The 22,877-nt window shown below is 46.7% G+C and overlaps 1 protein-coding gene across 2 annotated transcripts in view; it reads right to left on the reverse strand.

The window, feature by feature from the left end:
* LOC126299236 (spindle assembly abnormal protein 6 homolog) overlaps positions 1-22,877 on the reverse strand; it is a 232,667-nt gene that overhangs the window by 187,766 nt on the left and 22,024 nt on the right. The window contains exon 2 of one of the 2 annotated variants that reach the window (XM_049991022.1): positions 9,379-9,563. The exons of the other annotated variant lie outside the window; for it this stretch is intronic. Within the exon in view, the coding sequence (XP_049846979.1) occupies positions 9,379-9,563 (185 nt within the window). The remainder of the gene's footprint in view (positions 1-9,378; positions 9,564-22,877) is intronic. 2 annotated transcript variants of the gene reach the window in all.

The following is a 22,877-nucleotide window of genomic DNA, read 5'->3' on the forward strand; positions in this document are numbered from 1 at the left end:
TAGCGCCCTGCAGCTGGCGCTCAGCAACTGCAATGCCAGCGGAGCTGTAGTAGAGGCAGAAGTCGTCTGCATACAACGAAGCTGCGACGGACGATCCCACCGCCTCAGCGAGCCTATTGATCGCAATTAAAAACAGGGAGACACTGAGGACAGACCCCTGTGGGACCCCGTTCTCCTGGACCCAGGAGGAACTATGGGACGCAGCAACTTGCACGCGGAAGGAACGAGACGACAGAAAATTCTGAATAAAAATCGGGAGCGGGCCCCTAAGACCCCACCCATGAAGTGTGGCCAGGATGTGATATCGCCAAGTCATACCGTACGCCTTCCGCATGTCGAAGAAGACGGCAACCAGATGTTGGCGGCGTGCAAAGGCTGTACGGACGGCAGACTCTAGGGAGACCAGATTATCGACGGCAGAGCGGCCTTTACGGAACCCACCCTGAGACGGAGCCAGAAGGCCTCGAGACTCGAGGAGCCAACTCAACCTCCGGCTCACCATACGTTCTAGCAACTTGCAAAGAACGTTGGTGAGGCTTATGGGGTGGTAGCTGTCCACCTCCAGCGGGTTCTTGCCAGGTTTCAACATGGGGAGGACGATGCTTTCTCGCCATTGAGACGGGAACACACCCTCAACCCAGATGCGGTTGAAAACATCTAGGAGGCGTCGCTGGCAATTCACAGAGAGGTGTTTCAGCATCTGGCTGTGGATGCGGTCTGGCCCAGGAGCCGTATCAGGGCAAGCAGATAGTGCACTCTGGAATTCCCAGTCGCTGAAAGGAGCATTGTACGACTCCGCGTGGTGCGTGTGAAAGGAAAGCCTCCAACTTTCCAACCGCTCTTTCCGGGAGCGGAAGGCCAGTGGGTAATTCGTAGATGCGGAACACTGAGCAAAATGCGCTGCTAACCGGTCCGCAATAGTGTCGCAGTCAGGACACACCACTCCATTCAGCGAAAGCCCAGGGACAGAGACAGGCGGCCGATAGCCATGGGGTCGCCTAATCTTAGCCCAAACCTGCGATGCAGAGGTACGGACGCCAATGGTGGAAAAATACCGTTCCCAGCACTCCTGCTTCCGTTGGCGAATAAGGCGTCGGGCACGGGCTGTTTAAAAACGATGAGGTTCTCCAAGGACGGGTGCCGCTTATGGCATTGAAGAGCCCGCCGGCGATCTCTAATCGCCTCTGCGATCTCGGGCGCCCACCAAGGCACAGTCCTCCGCCGAGGGGACCCGGATGAACAGGGAATCGCAGATGCCGCCGCAGAAACGATGCCGGTGGTGACCGACTGAACCACCGCATCAATGGTGTCATGGGAAGGAGGTGTGTCATGGGAAGGAGGTGTGTCATGGGAAGGAGGTGCGATAGTGGCAAGAGAGGAGAACAAGCCCCAATCAGCCTTATTCAGAGCCCATCTGGAGGGGCGTTCAGAAGAGTGACGCTGTGGTAGTGACAGAAAGATGGGGAAATGGTCACTACCACATAAGTCGTCATGGACACTCCAGTGGATGGATGGTGAAAGTCCGGGGCTGCAGATAGAAAGGTCGATGGCCGAAAATGTGCCATGGACTACGCTGAAATGTGTCGGCTCTCCTGTGTTTAAGAGGCAGAGGTCAAGCTGCGAGAGAAGAGTCTCGACATCTCTACCCCGGCCAGTAATCGCGGCGCTACCCCACAGGGGGTTATGGGCATTAAAGTCTCCCAGTAACACAAAAGGAGGAGGCAGTTGTGCTATCAATGCAGCCAACACATGACGCGAGACATCACCATCTGGCGGAAGATACAAACTGCAGACAGTAATAGGCTGAGGCGTCCACATCCTTACAGCGACAGCCTCTAAAGGTGTGTGAAGAGGTACACATTCGCTGTAGACAGAGTTAAGGATGTAGACACAGACTCCACCAGATACCCTCTCATAAGCTGCCCGGTTCTTGTAATAACCCCGATACCCACGTAGGGCAGGGGTCCGCATTGCCGGAAACCAAGTTTCCTGTAGGGCAATGCAGAGGAAAGGGTGACTGCTGATGAGTTGGCGAAGCTCAGCAAGGTGGTGGAAAAAAGCGCTGCAGTTCCACTGGTGTATCGCCTTGTCCATGTCCGAAAAAGGCGTGAAGGGGCCGAGGAGGCAGGTCAGGCCACTGGGTCACCTGCTGCCACCAATGGAGGACCAGTACAATCTGCTTCCATGGTGTCTGAGGGTCCGGCGAGATCCAGGTCCTCAGCGGACGCCCGGATCTCCACCTTATCCTCGGACGCAGCGCCTGTAGGGAGCAGTGGGGTGGATGCCACCGCGTGTTCCTTGGCCTTAGAGGTCTTCTTCTTCGTCTTGTCTCTCTGGTCCTTGGGTTTCATTGGCTGGGAGGGCTCCAGCGAGTCAGTCTCCGGGACGGAGGAGGAGCGGGAAGCCCTGCGACCAGCCGCTGGTCTGCTTTTCTTCCATTGGCTGACGTCACCCTTCCCAGAGGCGGAAACCTAGGAAGGAAGGGACCCAAGGGACCCTTTCCGTGCTATTCGAGCCGGGGAAGTTTGAGGCTTCCCCATCTTAGAAGTGGGGACTGATGTCCCCGATGGTTGGGGGGTTGCTGCTCCTGAGGCAGTTAGTGCAGGAGCAGCAGGGAGTGAAGTGCCCCCCACCATTAAGGGGGCAGGTGTAGCATTCCGGCTCTGAGAGGTGGCAGTCTGAGGGAGAGCTAATGGGGCCATAACAGTAGTAGCCGCGGCGTAAGAGGCAGTCATTCGAACAGGATGGAGGCGTTCGAACTTCTGCCTGGCCTCAGTGTATGTCAGGCGGTCCAGGGTCTTATACTCCATGATTTTGCGCTCTTTCAGGAAGATCCTGCAGTCCGGCGAGCAAGGCGAGTGGTGCTCTCTGCAGTTTACACAGATGGGAGGCGGAGCACATGGAGAATTGGGATGTGATGGGCGTCCACAATCTCGACATGTGAGGCTGGAAGTACAGCGGGAAGACATATGCCCGAACTTCCAGCACTTAAAGCACCGCATCGGGGGAGGGATATATGGCTTGACGGCACAACGATAGACCATCACCTTGACCTTCTCAGGTAAAGTATCACCCTCGAAGGCCAAGATGAAGGCACCGGTGGCAACCTGCTTATCCCTTGGACCACGATGTACGCGCCGGACGAAGTGAACACCTCGCCGCTCTAAACTGGCGCGAAGCTCGTCATCAGACTGCAATAGAAGGTCCCGATGGAATATTATGCCCTGGACCATATTAAGACTCTTATGGGGCGTGATTGTAACCGGAACATCCCCCAGCTTGTTACAATCGAGTAACCGGCGGGACTGGGCGGAGGACGCCGATTTGATCAAAACCGAGCCCGAGTGCATTTTGGACAAGCCCTCCACCTCCCCGAACTTGTCCTCTAAGTGCTCGACGAAGAACTGAGGCTTCATGGATGTAAAGGATTCACCATCAGCTCTCGTACACACCAGGTAGCGGGGCGAGTATGGTTCGCTGGCATCCTTAGTCTTTCGTTCCTCCCATGGTGTAGCCAGGGAGGGGAACGATTTGGGGTCATATGTAGTTGCGTTGTATTGAGCCCTGGAACGCTCAGAGACTGCTGGCGGCTGGCCGCCAGCAAGAGATGATGTACCACGCTTCATTGCGGGTCATCCGCCCTGATGCCACCTACTCCGACCAAGGGCCCTCCCCACGGGCGCCACCCAGCCTCAGCAACGACCACCTGGCAGGACGGCCATTGCCGGGAGTCCCGATGCCCCAAGGAGATAGGCATCTACTCCTTGGCATACGTGGGGAGTTAACGGCACTGGCATCAGCAGAGCGATCCCTGTGTAGTCAGGGGGCTACAACCAACAGGGTACATGGCGGCATAAAGCGACACAGCATAGAAGACTGCAATAAACTGCACCCAAGAACAAATCCACGCCCAAGAGATGGTAGGTGAGCGGGACTGCTAAGCGATGACGACAAACCTGGCTAGAGATGGTAATGCATGATGGACACATCGCTCCTTGTAAGGCGCCCTTCCCCAATCGGCTCGCTCTTCGGAAAATTTAGAAGGATGGAGGTCAAACCCGTTAGGGGACCATCTCACAAGGCCAAAACGTTTGAGACTCCTTTTAGTCGCCTCTTACGACAGGCAGGAATACCGTGGGCCTATTCTTACCCCCGAACCCACAGGGGGGGGGGGGGGGGGGGGGGACATGGAGAAAGGGATAAGAAAGACACCATGCAGAAAGGGAGGTCCAAGACAAACTTAAATGGCTTTCACCATATTGCTTTGGCAGCGCGCACGCCATTTGATAAAACGGTCCATAACTCTGATGGCACACCCAAGTGGGACTGTAAATGGTTAAAAAGTGGGCATTCCACCAGGAAGTGGTGGACAGTTAAAACTTTGGCCTAATGTGTACAGAGAGGTGTGGTAGTGTCACTTAGCAAATGACAATGGCTAAAAAGGCAGTGCCCAACACGCAACATAGTTAAAATTACCTCCTCCTGGCAAGAGGGCCGAGAGCAGAACGTCCAAGCTGCAGGAAGAGGCTTAATAAGCTGGAGCTTATTCCCGTGAAGGGAGGACCAGTGGTGATGCCAAAGGGACTCCACCTCCTGACAGACGGCAACAAAGAGATCATCGGAGGGAATATAAGAACGAGTGGGCTGAGGTATGAGGACTGCACCCCTGGCAGCAGCGTCAGCAGCATTGTTTCCTGATAGACCAACATAACCAAGAGCCCACATAAACAACACAGTGGCTCCACAAAGAGAGAGCAAGTGACAGTTTTCCTGGACCCGTTGCACTAAGGGATGGGCAGTGTACAGCGCACGTAGACTTTGAAGAGTGCTAAAATAGTGAACAGAGGACACAATTGAAAAGCCTGTGTCTTCGAATGTACTCCGTGGCCTGATACAGGGTGAAGAATTCAGCTGTAAATACTGATCAGTGTGCCTGAAGTCGATATCGAAAGACATAGGCACCAATGATGGAGGCACACCCGACACCATGGGCAGCCTGAGAGCCATCAGTATACACAAAGATACTATCGGGTAGTTCCATGCGAAGGTTGTCAAACTGAATAGACTGAGGCAGGAGTAGCGAATGCAGGCCAAGGTTGACATGGGCCGCTTCACAAAGCCAGGGTGGTGAAGGGTTCACACCCACCGGGAAACTGGCCTTGAAAACATCAGGGTGTTCTCCAGCCGAAATATCAGCAGTTGCTGAAAGTGTTACCTGGCTGAACTCCCAGAAGTTATTTGAAACATTGAGGACATGTAGGACACTGAGGGACCACATACAGTGGGGAGGACAAAGAGTTTCCTATCGAGCATGAACCCCAGGAATTTCATAGTTTCAATGTACAGAAGGACAACAGGCCCAAGATGTAAAGATGGTGGGAGAAACCATTTGTGCCACCAGAAATTCATACAGACAGTTTTGTCAGAGGAAAAACGAAAGCCCCTGTCGATTCTCCACGAGTGAAGAAGATCAATACATCGCTGAAGACACCACTCAATGAGACAGGTCTGTGTAGAACTGAAATAGATGACAAAATCATCAACAAAAAGGGAGCCATATATGCCCGGCAGGAGACAGGCTATTATAGCATTAATGGCAATAGCAAAGAGGATGACACTCAGGATGGAACCCTGAGGCACACCGTTTCCCTGGATAAAGGTACCTGAAAAGGCAGAACCCACACGCACCTTGAAAACTCAGTCTTTTAAAAAATTCCTGAAGGAAACAGGGCAGGCAGCCACAGAGGCCCCACGTGTAAAGAGTATGCAGGATAGCTGTTCTCCAACAGGTGTCTTACACCTTCTCCAAATCTAAAAACATGTTCACAGTCTGGGATTTCCGCAGCAAACCATTCACGACATGGGTGGACAAAGTAAAGAGATGGTCAACTGCAGAAAGCAACACTCAAAATCCACACTGTATACTCAAGCCACCACACCGGCCATGCATGACTCATATGTTTCATAACCTTGCAAATGCACCTGGTGAGAGAGATGAGGCGGTAGCTAGAAGAGATGTTTCTGTTCTTACTGGGCTCAGGTATAGGTATGATGGTGGATCCACGCCAACATCCGGGAAATGTGCCCTTTCCCACATGCGGCTGTACGTGTTAAGCAGAAAGTGCTGGCCCACAAGAGAAAGATGCAACATCTGAATGTGCTCAGTGTCTGGCCTTGGAGCAGAGGATCGGGATGAACTGAGAGCATGATCTAGCTCCCTCATAGTAAAGGTGGCATTGTAGCACTCACAATTCTGAGAAGAGAAGGGTAGAGTCCTAGCCTCCTCTGCTCATCTGCAATGGAGAATGGAAGGGTGATAGTGGGAAGAGCTCGAAATTTCTGCAAAATGGTGGCCCATGGTGTAGGAGATAGCAATAGGGTACACAATAACCTCATGTGCTACTGTCAGGCCAGAAATTGGGGAATCGATCATGGTCCCAGAGAGCCGTCGGAGGTTGGCCCACACAAGAGAAGCAAGAGTGGAACGGTTAAAGCAACTAGTGATTGAAAACCAGCTAGCTTTTTTACTATCCTGAAGAACACGACGACATTTTGCATGCATCTGTTTATAATGAATGCAGTTTGCCATCATAGGACGTCAGAGAGCATGTCTCCGTGCACAAATTTCACCACCACAGCATGCCTCAGTCCACCAAGGGACTGGGACACAGCGTGGTAAAGAAGAAGTGCGAGGAATGGAATGTTATGCAACATTAAGGATAACATTTTTGAGATATCCCACCTGGTCATCGCAACTGGGGAAATCTTTTCTTCAAAGGTCGCCAGGGAGGAGTAATGCTGTCAGTCAGCCTTAGTAGGCTGCCACTTAGGTTTGCACCCAGGTGGGGTAGGAGTCAGCAAACGGATAGCACATGGGAAATGGTCGCTCGAATAAGTGTCAGAAAGAACAGACCACTCACAAAGATGACCAAGCTGGGCAGTGCAGAAGGATACGTCCAAATGGGAATATAGGAGTCGGAAGGTGGGTGCTCCGTTGTTAAGGCAGAAGAGGTTGAGTTAGTTAAGAAGATCAGCCACGAGGGCACCCCTCTGACAGGTCTTGGGAGAACCTCAAAGGGGATGATGCGCATTAAAGTCACCAAGTAGCAAAAATGGGGGAGGTAGCTGTCCAATAAGCTGTTGAAAGTTTGCCCTGATGACACTGAATGACGGAGGGATATAAATGGTACAGAGAGAAAAAGTCAGATGGGGAAGGATAAGGTGAACTGCAACAGCTTGAAGATGGGTAGTCAGGGAGATGGGTTGACTATGAGCAGCATGACACCCCTATGAAATGGAATGCCGACCTCAGGGGGGAAGGTCAAAACTGGGAAGAAATGTGAAACCTCAAAGCGGTTGTGAGGATGCAATATCGTTTCCTGAAGCCGCAGTACAAGGTGACACCGCGATGCTAAAAGCAACCATAAATCTTCGATGTGGGAATGAAGGTTGCAAATGTTCCATTAGAGGAGAGTCATGATGAGAGAGATGAAGGGGGTTTCACATCGACGGCTGCCAAGTGACAGCCTGTGAAGAGTCACTGCTACAGGGCACAGAAGCAGGAGGATCCTGCTCCATGCAGTCCACAGAAGCATCAGCTTGCATGTGCTGGTGATATGTGGAGTTCAACGCTGAAAAATGTTTGGTGGTGCACACTGGCGACACAAAGGCCGACCCGACTAAGGCATCACGTGTTAACACCATCGAAGAGGGTCTTCGTGTCAGCAAAAGAGAAGACCATTTGCCTTTAGTGGACTTCTTAGAGCCTTTCCAGTTAGCAGAGGAAGACTCTGGTGTTGTTTGGCAGGAGGGACGTAGGAAGTCTTCACGGGAGTACTACTCCTGTCTTTTCCATCCCATTGGTTGTGTAGCCGGTGGTTCCACCTCTTGAGGCGATGCTTGTTGCATAGCTGGATGAGGGGATAGTGATGCTACCTTGACCTCAGAGCTGAATTTGAAGTTGCATGTCTACGTGCCCACGTCCTTCATTGAGCAAGGGGTAACAGAACAGAACTATAGGGTCCAGATGGGAGAATGCAGGGTTTGTGACTAGCCAATAACTTGTGAGTGACTGGGTAAGGCACTTTTTCCTTTACTCGGATCTCTTGGACAGCCTGCTTATCAAGATACACGGGACAATCCCGAGAGGAGGCAGCATGGCCAACATTGCAGTTGATACAGAGGGGTGAAGGAGGCAGACAATCGCCCTCGTGCGCATCCCTACCCCCAAGTTACACATTTGGCTGGGTGTTGACAAGGCATTCTAGTGTGATGATAACTGTACGGTCATCTGCACCCGTACAAAGTCCTAACAGTTACACAGTAAAATTTTGTTTCACAGTCGAATCTAGCCACTGTCACAAACGGTGATGGTGATGGTGGTGGTGATGACAACACAAATACCCAGGCCCTGGGCAGAGAAAAATCACCAGGCTGGCCACAAATCGAACCTGGGACCCCGTGATCCAAGGGCAGCAGAACTAGCCACTAGACCACAAACTGCAGACACATTCTAGTGTGGTTGAAACAATAGCACTGGTAGCAGCGCATTGGGCTCGGAATGTATGGTCGGATTATGATAATTACATAGCCTGCTTTGATCTTGGACGGAAGCACCACTCTATGAAAGGTGAGAAAAAGAGTGCTGGTGGACACTAAGGAGGAATCTACCTTTTTCCACCACCCGAAGGATGCCAACGACAACCTGATCAGAGAGGTAGGATTGGATTTCAGCCTCGGCTAGACTGTCGAGAAGCCTAGTGTAAATAACACCATGGGAAGAATTCAGAGTTTTTTGGGCCTCGACACAAACAGAGTAGCTGGGAAGGTTGCAGCTCATGCAGTCACCCCTCCCTGGGCCTGGCCTGTATCGGGGGGTACATGTGAGCCCTACCTGTTGACCCGGAGCTGGGAATTACATGTTACCCAGTCACCTGTTGCGCATCAGACGCGTAGGCCGGCCTTCAGGAGTGCACAGGGAGGAAGAAGAAAAAGAGGCACCTCAAATGCCAAAGCAGAGGAACAAGAGGAGAAGGGAAACAAAGAAAGGAAAAGGGAGCGAAAAACAGTGGGGAGACTGTTCTTACATCAACAGACTATGCAGAACATTCCCAATAACACCCTAGATATGTTCCCCAAGGGATGGGAAAGAGAGAGCAGCAGTCATGAGTGCATGAGATGTGCCTGCTTGTGTGAAAGAGTGGTGTGTGTGTGTGTGTGTGTGTGTGTGTTTTCATTTCATTTCTTTTCTAACTAAGGCAGGGCTGGAAGTTTAGTGTACAACAGTCTTTTTGTTGTGCCTGTCTGCAACTCAATGTATCATCTTTACGGTGAGTTGCAGTCCACCCTTTTCATAAATGTAATTAATCAGTAACTTACCTGAGTGAACTTCCTTGGTCTGAGTGTAAACACTGTCTCAACAAATTCAAAAATACTTCAATAAACTTAGTAAAATCAACAAAGAGACAATGTTCAGTTTTGATATTTTCATAGTCAGCTGCAGTCATTATGCCCTTGTACACAAAGAAAGGATTGCTTATTCCCACGATTTTCACAGCAATTACCTAAAATGAAAATACATAAAATATTTAATTAATTACAGGTTTTCAGCACAAATGCTTAAAATATTTTGGCAAGTTCATCATCTGCATTCAGTTTGATTTTTTTTAAATGTTATTTTTGTGGCTAACTGTAATGCAACATGTTCAAAAGTATGACATTCAGTTGGTTTCAGTTTTATCTGAGCACAAGGTAACAGAAGATTGCTTTATGCTGACACATACCAGGAAGTGAGCTATTAATTAACCGAGTCAATGCAACACAGGGTGATTCTAAGGGGACCAAACTAGAGCTGCTTCTGTTGTTGAACATTAATGACTTGTCTTTAACTGCTGCTGATTGTTTTGTAGGAATAATACAAGCATAATAACTAAATAATAAAGAAAATACTGTCTTTTTGACAGAAGCAACTATTACTTTGTAGATAACAGGCCAACCCTTAACTGCAATAAAACACCGTACATATAGTTTCGTTCACAATTCTGATAACACTGAAAGCCAGCTTTCTTACAAGATAAATGAGGCAGAAAACAATGAATTTCTAGGACTCATTATATATGGGAAGTCCTCATATGAAGAAAATACTTAGATCCTCTTGCAGAAGCTGAATGTAGTTATCTTTATTATTACAATATTGTCTAGGCAGCATTAGACACACACACTTTTATATTTCACACTCTTTCATTCAATGAAATTCTATGGGATATTATCGTGGTGCAATTTATTTCTGGCCCAAAACTGGATAACTAACAATGATACCTTCCATCTAAAACACGTAACAATAAATACGGCAAGAAAGGCAATAATGAGAATCTCTTCTGATGCGATTGACAATGACAGTATCAGTATAACCAAGATTAAGAATGTTGCCGATATCTTTGTACCTGTCTTAACTAACATATTTAATTTTCCCCTTGTGAACAGAATATACCATACTGTATGGAAAAGAAGCATAATTCAACCCATCCCTAAGATCGAAAACCCGCAACTGGCTAGTGATTACTGACCAATTAGCATACTGCCTGCTGTTTACTAGCACTTGAATATATTGTTCATAATCAAATCACTAAACACCTGCATGACTTCAGCCTATATGACAATTTTCAATCCCGTTTCTGTATACACCACAGCATAAACACTGCTCCAATTAAAGTAACTGATGACCTGAAATATGCCATTGACAGTCTAAAGGCAACAATATTGACACTACTAGACTTCAGCAAAGCTTTTGACACTGCTAACTTTGACATATTGCTCAGAAAAATGCAACAGCTTAATATCTCAGATAGTGCAATGAAATGGTTTGAAAGCTACTTAAAAGACAGACTGCAATGTGTTGCGTGTGTAAAGGAAAAATCTTCCTGGAAACAGGTTCCCCCCCCCCCCCCCCCCCCCCCCTGCTTTATGCATCGCTCTCCAGGAAACGGGGTTCCCAGCAATATAGACCCATATCCTCTGGAGCTATTGGGGCTATTTTGAAGAATCGTGCTGACAATGAAAGTGTTATGGATAGTGTTTCCACGTGTGTTGTGAACTCTGACTATAGTGAACACTTGCCACTACATGTAACTTAGGAGGCTGTGGCTGTTCTTTTGATGGCATATTTAGATTTTAGTGTCTGTAATAGGGATCTCTCTCCTGATGATGAAATGTCCCAAATCACATTATGTGCATTGTTTTCTCAGCTGCCCCCACCATCCCTAATACTGGGTGACCTCAATGCCCACAACCCTTTGTGGAGTGGAAGTATGACCACTGGCTGCAGTAAAGCTGTCAAAAATTTGCTCACAGAGCTTTATTTGTGCCTCTTGAATACTGGTGTTAACACCTATTTCAGTGTGGCATATGGGACTAATTCGGCCATTGATCTTTCCTTTCACAGCCCAGTCTTCTTCCCTCATTCCATTGGAGAGTCCATAACGACCTGTCTGACAGTGATCATTTTCCAATTGTCTTGACCCTCCCTCAATGTCTCTCACATGAACGTCCACTCAGATGGGCTCTCAGCGAAGTTGATTTGGACGCCTTTGTTTATGCCATCACCCTTCACACCTCACCACATGGATGTATTAATATGTCCAGAGCACAATTGCTGACGTTGTAGCAAGATCTGATGTAGTGATTCGGTATTCCCCAGCGGTGTACCTGGTATCTCTCTGAATGGATTTGTCTACACTGATCCATGCATTGTTGCTGAACAGTTTGCTCTGCATTATGCTCAAGTTTCTGCATCTGAGAATTACCAGCCTGTATTTTGTATCCTCAAGAAGCAGGTGGAGCGAATTCACTTATCTCTCACTACATGTCAGCTGAAACCATACAATGCTCCATTAGTCAGTGGAAATTCCTCAGTGCCCTATCTGTTTGCCCCAACATGGCTCCAGGACCGGACCAAATACACAGCCAAATGCTCGGTGACTTATCGGTGGGTTGCCAGTGTCACTTCCTTGCGATTTTCAACCATATCTGGACCAAGGGTGAGTTTCCATCTCAATGGTGAGAAAGCATTTTTGTCCTGCTACCGAAACAGCGTAAACAGCTCCTTGAGATGGACAGCTCTCACCCAATGAGTCTCACTAATGTTCTTTGCAAGTTCCTCGAACATATGGTGAGCCGACAGCTGTGTTGGTATCTTTTGTCTCTGGATCTTCTAGCTCCTTCCCAGTGTGGTTTTCACAAGGCTGTTCTGCTGCTGACAGTACGGTATGCCTGGAGTCTGCCATTCGAGCAGGTAAGGATACATTCAGCATGGAACTCAGATACCCCAATGTCCTGAATAAAAAGGTCCTATTATAGCCAAACCCCTTCATATATTATAAACCTGAACTTCTAAACATTCCCTTATAAAATGGAGCAGATGCCCTTCGAAGTGCCATATGTATAATATGTGGAGGGTTTACATCTTCCAGCATATGACTTTTACAAATCAAAAATAAGGCTACCATCTGGCACTTCTGTAGCAAATTGTCCATTATGTGCATTGACAGGGCGACAATATGGATGACTGCAGATCACTGCCTACGAAAGGCACATTGGACACTTGTTGTTAACAATTTCTGTGACTCAAGCCACTATACTAATCACCCACTGATCATTCATTCCCTTATCTTGCAGACACTACTGATGACAGAAATGAGACAATAGCTGGAAGGAAAGTGTGTGTCTTTATCAAGCTTAATAACAAGCATTACGGTGGTTTTCCACTAATGTGTAGGGAATGTGTTGTCCTTCCTGATATAATTGCAATTATGGAGCTTGCCATCAGGAGGTAAGGGCTGAAACATCTGATGTGAATTATGTCTGGTCTCAGGGCAGAAAAATAAGACAATAGAAGGACATGCTCTAGCTCCCCACACTAAAAACAATATTGTAGCTGCAGTATTGATGGCCACAGCCAGCTACACGGGAGACAATAACACATTTAAACCTCCCACCTGTGCACCACTGGTAAGCTCACTCTTCCCTCACTCAACTCCCACGCGGGACGTTGCGCATACGTGCCGCCAGATGATGTCGAGTCACATGACCTAACTGCTTGCAACTGACTGGACGGCCCATCTTTTTAAGTAGCTGTACTCAGAGCTTTGGACAAGAATGAATGAATCTACAGACTTTACATTAGTACGCAAGACTGCAGTGATGAAAATACATCAATGTTACATGAAGCTAGTAACCATTACCACTATCAGCAACTTTTATTGGATTATATCAGCATTCAAGATCATTAGTTATTGTTAAGGTGTACAGTCAGCTCCGGCACACCAGTCAGGAATGACAAGGAAGAGAAGACTGTGAGAAGTAGTCAACCAATCGCACACTGAACAAGTATGACAACGTGACAGAAATGGCCCCTAAGAGAACAGGACATAAGTGTCACGGCCAACTGGTGATGCCTCCATTTGATAGCAGCTTCAATGTTAGCCACTTGGATAGCAGCGTCAATGACCAACTTTGATAGCAGTTCAGGGCAGACTTTTGTCAGTTGGAGATCAGCAGTCACTGCAAAGATTGGTTATTTCTTATGTCGCCCTTCATCTGAGACACATCTGTGTAATTGCCAAAGTTAAGTATTGTAATTGCTCTTATTGTAATAAAACTCATTTATATGAGTTGTTTGTTCATTTATCTAGCGAACTAAGTATGCAGGCTTCCTAGACGCAACAGTTATCAAGAACATTACACATTTTGTATAACATGGGACTGTGCAGGGACATTTCTGCACAAACTAAGCATAGCTTCTGGGAACCTGTGAAATGCAAATGATGCTAGTAAAATATTATTATAGTCAATCATTTATTTGCAATGTTTACAAGACGTTGCCCTTCCATAGTCTTGTCTTAGATTTTTGTTTAGTTTTTTTTTAGGACACTAAAACAACTGGGACCATAACGCGCCCATGTCAAAACTATGGAACATGAGGACAGAGAGAAGTTAAAAAACGACTAAATGTCAATCGCAATTGATTGAAGAGTAGACAGCTAAAAACAGGGACGTGGAGAAAGGTCAAGAAAATACACCATAGAGAAACAGAGGTCCAGAACTAAAAATTAAACAGCTTTCACCATCTTGCTACGATAAAAAGTAAAACATGATCGACAGCCCACACATCATTCGCTAAAACAGCCGATATCTGAAGACAGCAAAACCCAAGCATGAACATCAATGGTTAAAAAATGAGCATTTTGTCAGGAAATGGCAGACAGTTAAAACTTGGATGCAATGTGCACATAGTGGTGTGGGAGTGCCACTTAAATGGCGATGGCTAAAAAGGCAGTGCTCAAAACGCAACATAGTTAAAAATACCTCCTCGCAGAGGGAGGGCCGAGAGGTGGTTATCGAAGCTCGGAGAGGCTTAATAATAACATGGAGTTTATTCCTATGAAGGCAGGACCAGTGGTGTTGCTAGAGTGACACCACCTCCTGACCGATGGCAACACAGAGATCGGCGAAGGAAATATAAGAACTAGTGGCTGAGGTACGAGGACTGCAGCAATGGCAGTAGCATCACAGCCTCGTTTCCTGGAAGACCGACATGACCAGGAACCCACATAACCATCATAGTGGCTCCATCAACAGTGAGCAAGTGACAGTTTTCCTGGACCCACTGCACTAGGGGACGGGCAGAGTACAGTGCACAGAGGCTTTGAAGGGCACAGAGTGTCTCAGCAGAGGGCACAATTCAAAAGCTTGTGTTGTCGGATGCACTCTGTGGCCTGATACAGGACGAAGAGCTCTGCTGTGAATACTGAGCAGTGTGCTGGAAGGTGATACCAAAAAACATCAGCACCAATGATAAAGGCACATCCGACATCATGGTCAGTCCAAGAGCCATCAGTGTACAAAAAGGTACTATTGCGAAGTTCCACACGAAGGTCATGAAACTGATGGTGAGAGTGAGGCTGGAGCACTGTACTTGGGAAGTGAATGAAAACCAAGGTGAACATGGGCTGCAATTTAGAACCAAGTTTTTGTTTGTTTGTTTTTGTTTTGCTTTGCTTTGCTTTAGTGTGCAAAAAACAACTGGAGTTGTACACGCCCAAGTCAAAATTATAGAACACGAAGACAGAGTGAAGTTAAAAATGACTGTCAGTCCCAACTGACATAATAGAAGACATCTAAAAACAAGCACGTGGAAAAAGGGCTAAAAAAGACACCATACAGAAACAGAGATCCAAAACTAAAAATTAAATGGTCTCCGCGATATTGCTTTGGCGCATAAAAAGTAAAATGCAGTCGACAGCCCGCGCATCAGTTGCTAAAATGGCCGATAACTCAAGATGGGAAACCCAAGTGGGAAAGAAAACAGTTAAAAAATGGGCATTTCGTCAGGAAGTGGCGGACAGTTAAAACATGGGCACAATGTGTACAAAGTGGTGGGGTAGTGCCACTTAGCGAATGACAATGGCTAAAAAGGCAGTGCACAATGCGCAGCCTAGTTAAAATTACCTCCTTCCAGTGGGAGTGCTGAGAGGAGGTCGTCCAAGCCTCTGGGAGAGGCTTACTAAGCCGGAGCTTATTCCCCTGAAGGGAGGACCATTGGTGATGCCAAAGGGACACCACCTTGTGTCAGAAGGCAACACAGAGATCATCAAAGGGAATATAAGTACTCGCGGGCTGAGGTACGAGGACTGCAGCCCTGGCAGCAGGGTCAGCAGCCTCATCTTCTGGCAGACCGACATGATCAGGAACCCACAGAAACATCACACTGGCTCCACCAAGATTAAGCAAGTGACAGTTTTCCTGGACCCACTGCACTAAGGGATGGGCGATGTACAGCACACAAACTTTGAAGGGCACTGAGTGAGTCTGAGCAGAAGACACAATTGGAAAGACTGTGTCACATGATGTACTCTGTGGCCTGATACGAGGCAAAGAGCTCAGCTGTAAATACTGAGCAGCGTCCTGGAATGTGATATTGAAAGACACGGGTGCCAATGACGAAGGCACACCCAACCCCACGGTCACTCCAAGAGCCATCAGTATATACAAAGGTACAATCGAGAAAAATTCCACGTAAAGGTCATCAAACTGAAGGCGATAGACCAAGGCTGGAGTAGTGTCCTTAGGCAGTGAATGTAGGCCAAGGTTAACATGGGCTGCTTCACGAAGTCAAGTTGGTGAAGGGTTCACACCCACAGGAAAAGTTGCATGTAGCATGAAGTTAAGTTGACAGAGCAAGAGCTGAAAGTGAACTCCAGGAGGTAACAGAAGAGGGATGCACCTCATACTGGCAATCAAAGGAATCATTGAAGAAAGAGGCATAAGATGGGTGGCCAAGCATGACAGACAAACAGCATGCATACCTTTTGAGAAGAAAGTCATGGTGGTAGGAAAATGGCAGTTCAGCAGCTTCTGTGTGAAGACTCTCAACAGGGCTCGTGTAAAAGGCGTCAGTGGCCAAATAGATGCCATGATGGTAGACAGTATTGAGATGGTGTAAGAGGGACAGATGTGCAGATGCATAAACAAAGCACCCCAAGTCTAGTTTTGAATGGACAAGAGACCAGTACAAACGGAGGAGGGCGGTTCGACCTGCAATCCAGGAAGTAACATCGACGACATGGAGGGACCGAGTACAGTGGGTTGCCACGTAAGACATGTGGGAGGACCAAGAGTGTTTCCTATTGAGCATGAGCCCCTGGAATTTTGTAGTTTCTATGACCGGAAGGGCAACAGGCCCAAAATGTAAAGATAGTGAGAGAAACCAATTGCTCCACCCGAAATTCATACAGACAGTTTTGTCAGTAGAAAAACGAAAGACATTGTCAATGTTCCATAAGTAAAGATGATTGAGACAACGCTGAAGATGCAACTCAATGAGACAGGTCTGTGTAGATCTGCAATAGATGACAAAATTGTCAACAAAAAGGGGGCCGGAGATGCCTGGTGGGAGACAGGCCATTATAGGGTTAATGGCAATACTAAAGAGGACGACTCATGATGGAACACCAAGACACACAATTTTCCTGAATAAAGGTGTCCAAAATGCCAGAACCCACATGGAAATTGAAAACTTGGTCTTTTAAAAATTCCTCAAGGGAACTGGTTAGGCAGCCACAGAAACCCCACACGTAAAGAACATGGAAGATACTGGTCCTCCAGCAGGTGTCCTAGTCTTTCTACAAATCTAAAAACTTGGCAACAGTCTGCAATTTCTGCAGAAAACCATTCATAACGTGTGGACAAAGTAACAAGATGGTCAACTGCAGAACGGCGCACTCAAAATCCACACAGTGCAGTGGTTAGTAAATTGCGAGACTCTAGCCACCATACCAGCCGGGCAAGAATCTTATGTATTATCACTTTGCAAACACAGCTGCACCAATACTGCTTCAAATGTGGTACAATGAGGAATCCATTCACTGACAACATGTGTGCAAACCAATGTACAGTACCATACAGATGTCCTCTCTGGGCCAGTATGGTTCTGACAGAATGTACAATTATCATGGATTGTTGTAGAATGGCTATCAATGAAGTGCGTATCTTTGAGAGCAATGCAAACCACAGAAGAGGATAAAAATTAGATGTCATCGTTCCAGCATGTGGCAGTAGTACCCATTACAATTACAATTAATGATCATGTGACTTGTGGCCAGGTTAGGCATGACTGGGCCAGGAGGACCTACAATGCTGCACGCTCACTGCCTGTCACCAGTGAGGATGGAATGACATCCACAAACATCAGCTCAGAATCCAATTACATAGGAGGATATTGCGCCTCCGGGATTACCACAGAAGCCTTGTCCCAATTCTCTTCCTTCCTTCATAAATTTTGGCGGGCTAGTTTCATTCAAAGGGTTATCCACAGTGAGTGTGGAGCACATGAAGAGCGGGCAGCTGTTGAACCCACATGCTGTGACTCCTTCAGCCATTGTTTGGCATCAGGTCTCCGGATCAGGGGTTGCTGGGGTGACATGGTCCAAGAGGGAGCTGTGTCACATATAAACACAAAAGAAGGAGAATGCTTCTCCGGCTGGGTGCGGGAAGTGGATCCTGAGGAAGGTACTGCTGGAACCAAAAGAGAGGAGGGTTGTGGGATATATGGTGTGAGGAAGTATGAGGTGAGGAAGGGGCGATGGTCGTGATTTTTGTGTAACTGAACGTTATATCCACAGGATGTAGGCACTCATATTTTTAAGTGGCCAAGAGATTTGTATTCCTGAATCTTCAGCTCTTTCTTGAAAACTGAGCAAACTAGTGAATGCAGAGGATGATGATCCATGCAGATGACACACAAAGGTGGATGTTCACAAGGACTATCTTCATGGACGGATCGTCCACAGTTGTCGCATTTGCAGTCTGCCATACAGAGGGATGACATATGCACAGAGTGTAAATATCTGAAGCACCTCACAGGTGGCGGAACATACGGTTTCACATCACACCTGTACATTGTAGCCATCTTCTATGGAAGAACACACTCTTCAAAGGCTAAGACAGAGGTGTCTGTATCTACAAAATTATCCTTCGACCCTTTTGTACATGTCTAATAAACTGCACACTTCGCCACTGAAGATTAATCCAGAGTCCTAATCTGTTTGGAGTGTAAGGTCTCTGTGGAAAATGATTCCTTGGACCATGTTCAACATTTTGTGTGGGACAGGAGTCACAGGCATGTCACCTAGATGATCACATGCCTAAAGAGCTGTAGATTAAGCAGCAGAGGAGGTTTTGCAGAATAACGAATCATTCCGCTTTTTTGCAGAGAATTAACTTCGCCAAATTTGTCTTCAATATTTTAGACAAAAAATAACAATTTTGTTGCCGTAAAAGGATCCCTACCACTTTGAGTACATACCAAATATTTGGTGATGTGTTTTGCTCCCAGTGTTTGGCTAGATCCTCTTCTTGCAACATAGCTGGGAAAGGAAACATTGTGGGGTCTTATCTCTCAGCACTGTCATAATGTTTTCCATCTGAAAAGACTGCTGAGGCCTTGCAGTCAGCAGCAGGAAAAGGTTTAAATCGCTTCATGATGTTCCCGCAAGCAGCTAGGGATGGAACATCCACCCACACAGGGGTCCTACTTGCCTGGGTAAGCCTTATACAACAAAGGTGTGGCAGGTTCCTCAGATATTCCCCACTACTGACTATTCCTTCTCAACAGTCTTTTAACTCATCGGTGCACATTACACTTTGAGATTGAGGGTTTTTTTTTTTTATTATAGATGTTTTTACCATCTTTTGCGATCTGAGCAGCTACGCCAAGATCCCTGTTCCCTTTGACACACAACATTCTACTGCCATGCTGCACGGTGGTTGCCGAATCATGCTCAAGGCTTACGATTACAAATAACTGGCAGTGCCCTCCAGTCCGCAACTCAGGAAATCTGAGTGTCCAAAACTGAAAACAAAATCCAAGCAGGGTCAGCATTAAGAAAAGCATCCAACGGAAGGGCAAAGAGGACAAAGACTAGGAGGAGGACGGATTTGCAGCATGGGAAGAGAAATGCTGCTGCAAATATGGAGGCCCCATGTTGGCCATGTATGTACTCAGGGGGCATGGTGGGAGGGAGGGAGCAGCCACTTTGAAATTGCGATAGATATCCCTCTGGCTTCTAGACAAAAACAGTTGTCAACTGCCTGATCTTCCAATCAACAATACCAGCAATTGAAGGACAACATTGTTAACAGCAGAGTAGCCACAGCGAGAAATTGTAGTCGAACATTGACTTTTAGCATCCCTAATGGGGTCGGGCAATCACAGTATATATGTGACTTCAAGTAACCCCACAACCAATAATCACACGGATTGAGGTCTCGGGACCTGGGAGGCAAAACTGAAGTGGCAGCTTGGCACACAATCCTCACTGAACGATGTGCTCAAGAGATCTTTCATACATGTAGCAATATAGTATGGAGCAGAATTCTGGATGAAGTCGTACTTTCCAGCTGGTTTTTATCAGCCAGGCTAGGGATGATGTGATTCTGTAATATACTGGTGTACCTCACAACTGGCAAATTGACAATTTGAGAAGCAGCACCCTGCATTTCCTTGAAGAACAAGGGTCTGATTACATTATATGTGGTAAATCCACACCATATCTTGACTCTCTCACCATGCAATTGGGTTTCTAAGATTTTCAGTAGCCCAAATTCTGCAACTGTGGGAGTAGGCACACCTTGAGAGTGTGGAATGGGATTTGTCAGTCCACAACATGTTGTACAACCAATCATCACCTTCTCACAGTTTTTGCAGTACTCACATCGCAAATTATCTCTGCATCACAAAGTCAGTGGCTAACAGTTCATAACGATACTGGATATTGTACAGACACTATCAGAAAGTACGTCTTAGCACTCTCCAAATAGTAGTGCGTGTAATGCCAGTGTGACAAGTTAACTTCGTGAGCTCTGACTTCACCGTGTGGATATGAACCCCCTGAAGACTCCATTTCTTCCTGAACTGTCTAAGCAGCTGTAGCGCATGTGTCTGGTCACCCACTACAGAGTCGATTGTCTGAACAATCAATCATTTCGAACTTTGTGAACATTTTCTTCGCAGTGACACTTGTCACTGTGGCTTCACCCATTCAAATACCCTTCATATGGTGACGATCATAAAGCTACAGTAGCAGCTCGTCCATTCACTAACAGTGCCTTTTCTGATAAAGTAAGCATGCCGTGATTGGTAGCACATTTGATTAATTCTTCACTACAGCTTATTTAATACACAATTCTCACATGGCATCACTGACGCATTACCTGTTTCAGTTGCTACTGGTGGTGCAGTATTGAGAAATAAGACTTACTTTTTTATTTATTTTTTTAAGAAATCATGCTTCTGTTTAATATTTTTAAAACTATGACTCCGAACATTCCAGAGGCACTCCTCTGCCTCATAGTGACGATTTCATAAATTTTGCTTCCTGTCCATTTCGTAAAGGAGCATACGCAAAGGCAACACTACACCTTGGAAGGAGCAGACACCAACACTAGCACTGTGTAGTGGCATTTAGCAGTAACAGACACGAACAATGTCCTTTTAAACTATACCGAAACAGCCTTGGAACACTGATTTTGTGTGTTGCCAAGGCGTTGATAACACGTACTAGCTGTAAACAATGTGCAGAACAGGTTTCAAACTCAGTGCAAAAACACCTTTAGTAAGCTATGGTGACAAAATCATTCATAGAGGTGTTTACTGTGTACTCAGGAAGGAAATCATTACAATCGATAAAGCATTTTACTAGTACATGATTAGTGGAACGTAAACAGTACACTTCCAGACTTTTTTAACATCAAATTGCAAAATGTCTATTTCCACAATTTTTAGTAACATCCTTTAACTTTTAAGGTAAGAACACATTTTACTTTATTTCTAGTTTTGCTATTTCACGTAAGTGAAGTGAATGTATCAACACTGCAATACATAGGGAGTAAGAAGCGAGCAGTAGGTTCCTACGCTGGCTAGTAGAGGCATCTTGCCCTCTGGGTCTTTCAGTGCCACTTTGATGTGGTACCGATGCAGAAATCTGCTTGTGATGTCAGCAAAGACACACAGGGCAAGTACATTTGCTCTGGCTCAAATCAAGTAATTGTCATTAATACGAATTTGCTAAAAATTTGCTTTTTGCCACTCAGACATTAGGAGGAGTCTATAGGTCATAAATACTATCTTTCGGTAATTTTACAGTGCCTGGAAACATTAATATTAATAAATACATAAATAACTTTGGCATAACTGAATATGTGCACTCTTCTATCAACTGAACCGATTGCATGATCAAGTTAAGGACTCCAGAATGAGATTTTCACTCTGCAGCGGAGTGTGCACTGATATGAAACTTCCTGGCAGATTAAAACTGTGTGCCCAACTGAGACTCGAACTCGGGACCTTTGCCTTTCGCAGGCAAGTGCTCTACCATCTGAGCTACCAAAGCACAACTCACACCCGGTCCTCACAGCTTTACTTCTGCCAGTATCCGTCTCCTACCTTCCAAACTTTACAGAAGCTCTTCTGTGAACCTGCAGAACTAGCACTCCTGAAAGAAAGGATACTGCGGAGACATGGCTTCGCCACAGCCTGGGGGATGTTTCCAGAATGAGATTTTCACTCTGCAGCGAAGTGTGCGCTGATATGAAACTTCCTGGCAGATTAAAGCTGTGTGCCCGACCGAGACTCGAACTCGAGACCTCTGCCTTTCGCGGGCAGAAGAGCTTCTGTAAAGTTTGGAAGGCACCAGTGTAGGCACCCCAACCAACAATATTCAGAAAAGACTAGTGACATGGACAAGGCGAAAGAAGCACAGGAAAACAGAGGAATAACGCCAAGACAAATAGAGCAAAAACTTCAGGTCAAAGAGAACATTTAAGATGAAGGAAGAAGAGTAAAAGAATGGGTAGGGTGAAGGCTGGAGCAGAACAAGCCCAGATAGCCGTTGTCCATTCAGCTCAGAGGTGACACCAGGACATCCTGACAACCCGTCTATGGGCAGACAGGCTGAGGCAGGTTCCCTTAAAGAGAGAGTGGTAAAAAACCTTCATAAGTAAGCCATAAAACCAGGTCAGCCACTGAGGCATTGTCCGCTAACACCAGGGGTAGTGAGTCAAGAAGATTAAATGTCTGCCACACGGTGGCTAGGTTAGGACTGTCCAGCAAACTGTAGACGACCATCAAACAGGCACCACAATGACATTGGCACAGATCCTCGCAACAGAGGCGATGACCACAAGTCAGCCAAGTATAGCCAATACAGAACTGGTAAAGGACAATGGAGTCCTTGTGAAAGGCCCACATGGAGGATCTCCACAAATGCATGGTCTCCTTTATCACCTGTTTGTTTAGCAAAGTCAGAGTACGCCATTTTGTATTC

The sequence above is a fragment of the Schistocerca gregaria genome, chromosome X, assembly GCF_023897955.1.
Source record: "Schistocerca gregaria isolate iqSchGreg1 chromosome X, iqSchGreg1.2, whole genome shotgun sequence".
Taxonomy (NCBI): domain Eukaryota; kingdom Metazoa; phylum Arthropoda; class Insecta; order Orthoptera; family Acrididae; genus Schistocerca; species Schistocerca gregaria.